This window comes from Nicotiana tomentosiformis, chromosome 9 (genome assembly GCF_000390325.3).
Source record: "Nicotiana tomentosiformis chromosome 9, ASM39032v3, whole genome shotgun sequence".
NCBI classification, from domain to species: domain Eukaryota; kingdom Viridiplantae; phylum Streptophyta; class Magnoliopsida; order Solanales; family Solanaceae; genus Nicotiana; species Nicotiana tomentosiformis.
This window is the reverse complement of record NC_090820.1, coordinates 15,109,788-15,111,009: the sequence shown is the minus strand read 5'-3', so window position 1 is coordinate 15,111,009 and position 1,222 is coordinate 15,109,788. Positions and strand designations below refer to the sequence as shown.

Below are 1,222 nucleotides of genomic sequence, written 5' to 3'. Positions count from 1 at the left end.
TAGCTAGCAAAGTGTTAAGAAAAGTCAACCTAATTGAGAAATTATCAAGGGCCACAAGTTTTTATCAACTTGGTTCTTTTGTCAGTGGTATTGCTGACAAAAAATGGAAGAAACATCAAAATATTTGTTGAGAGAAATGGCAATATTTATGATCACAAAGACTTTTCTTGACCTTTCATCATTTGCATTGCAAAGTACAGTACAATAGTGTTAGAAGCATTGCAACCGCAGGTTGCTTGCTTCATTCAAAAACCAAATCCCCATAAACCAAAAAAACAAAAACAAAAGGTAAAATAATAAAAAGAAAAAGGGAACCCAAGAGAAAAAAAAAACCACCCCATCCTAAGAATAATGTGACTTTAGGTAACAACAACAAATACAGCGTAATCTTATATGTGAGGTATAAAGATGGTAGTGTATACGTAGATTTTATTATATCGTGTACACGTAAAAAAGTTATTTCTGATAGACCATCGGCTCAAGGAACTGAATAATGTGATTTTAGGTAATTAAAAAGCTCAATTTTTCATTGTTAAAATAGAGTAAGATAGACGAGAACATTGAGGTCATTATCTTTATTTCCTCTTGTTTTGCTCATCACAATCAAGAAGTTCCTCTAGCAACTTATCATCCAAACATTCAAATTCAAGAACTTCCCTCGATGATGAAGAACCAGTATAAAAATGTGAAGAGCTACTAGGCAAATTATATTCCTCAGGAAAATTAAGTATAGCTAAATGACCTCTCATTGAATAAGCTGCCCTATCATAAGCTCTTGCTGCATCTTCAGCCGTGTTATATGTCCCGAGCCATACCCGAGCCCCTTGTCGAGCCGAGTCGCGAATCTCCGCCGCGAATTTCCCCCACGGCCGCCTTCGGACGCCTCGATATTTTATCTCTCGGCCACTGCCACCATTTTTAGTCTCCATTTTTCTGCCATGGCTTGGCTCTTCATCCATGTTTATTTCATGCAGAATGAGGTGGCTAAGTAAATTTGCGCTTATAAAGGTGTTCAAAAAAGTTTGGTCTTAGTTTTGAAAAATAGAAGGTGGATAATGTGCCACGTGGAATATCCTAGGGCCCAGAAATGTTCCCACGTGTAAAAGAACCTTCTATTTAGACCAAAGTTTTAATGCAGTGTATCTGGATGGTCAACGTGATGGCTTTGAAAAAGAATTCAAGTCTTCTTTTCTTTTCATCTGCTTTTTAATTTTGCATGCAT

At 36.7% G+C, this 1,222-nt stretch overlaps 1 protein-coding gene across 1 annotated transcript; it reads right to left on the bottom strand.

The window, feature by feature from the left end:
- Positions 1-575: 575 nt before the first annotated feature.
- On the bottom strand, positions 576-959 carry LOC104097034 (ethylene-responsive transcription factor 14-like). The gene has a single exon (XM_033656361.2). The coding sequence runs from the start codon at positions 957-959 to the stop codon at positions 576-578; it is 384 nt and encodes a 127-aa protein (XP_033512252.1).
- Between the last annotated feature and the right edge of the window lie 263 nt (positions 960-1,222).

Excerpts from the sequence above, each read along its gene's own strand:
- LOC104097034 (XM_033656361.2), bottom strand. The coding sequence starts at position 959 with ATGGATGAAGAGCCAAGCCATGGCAGAAAAATGGAGACTAAAAATGGT.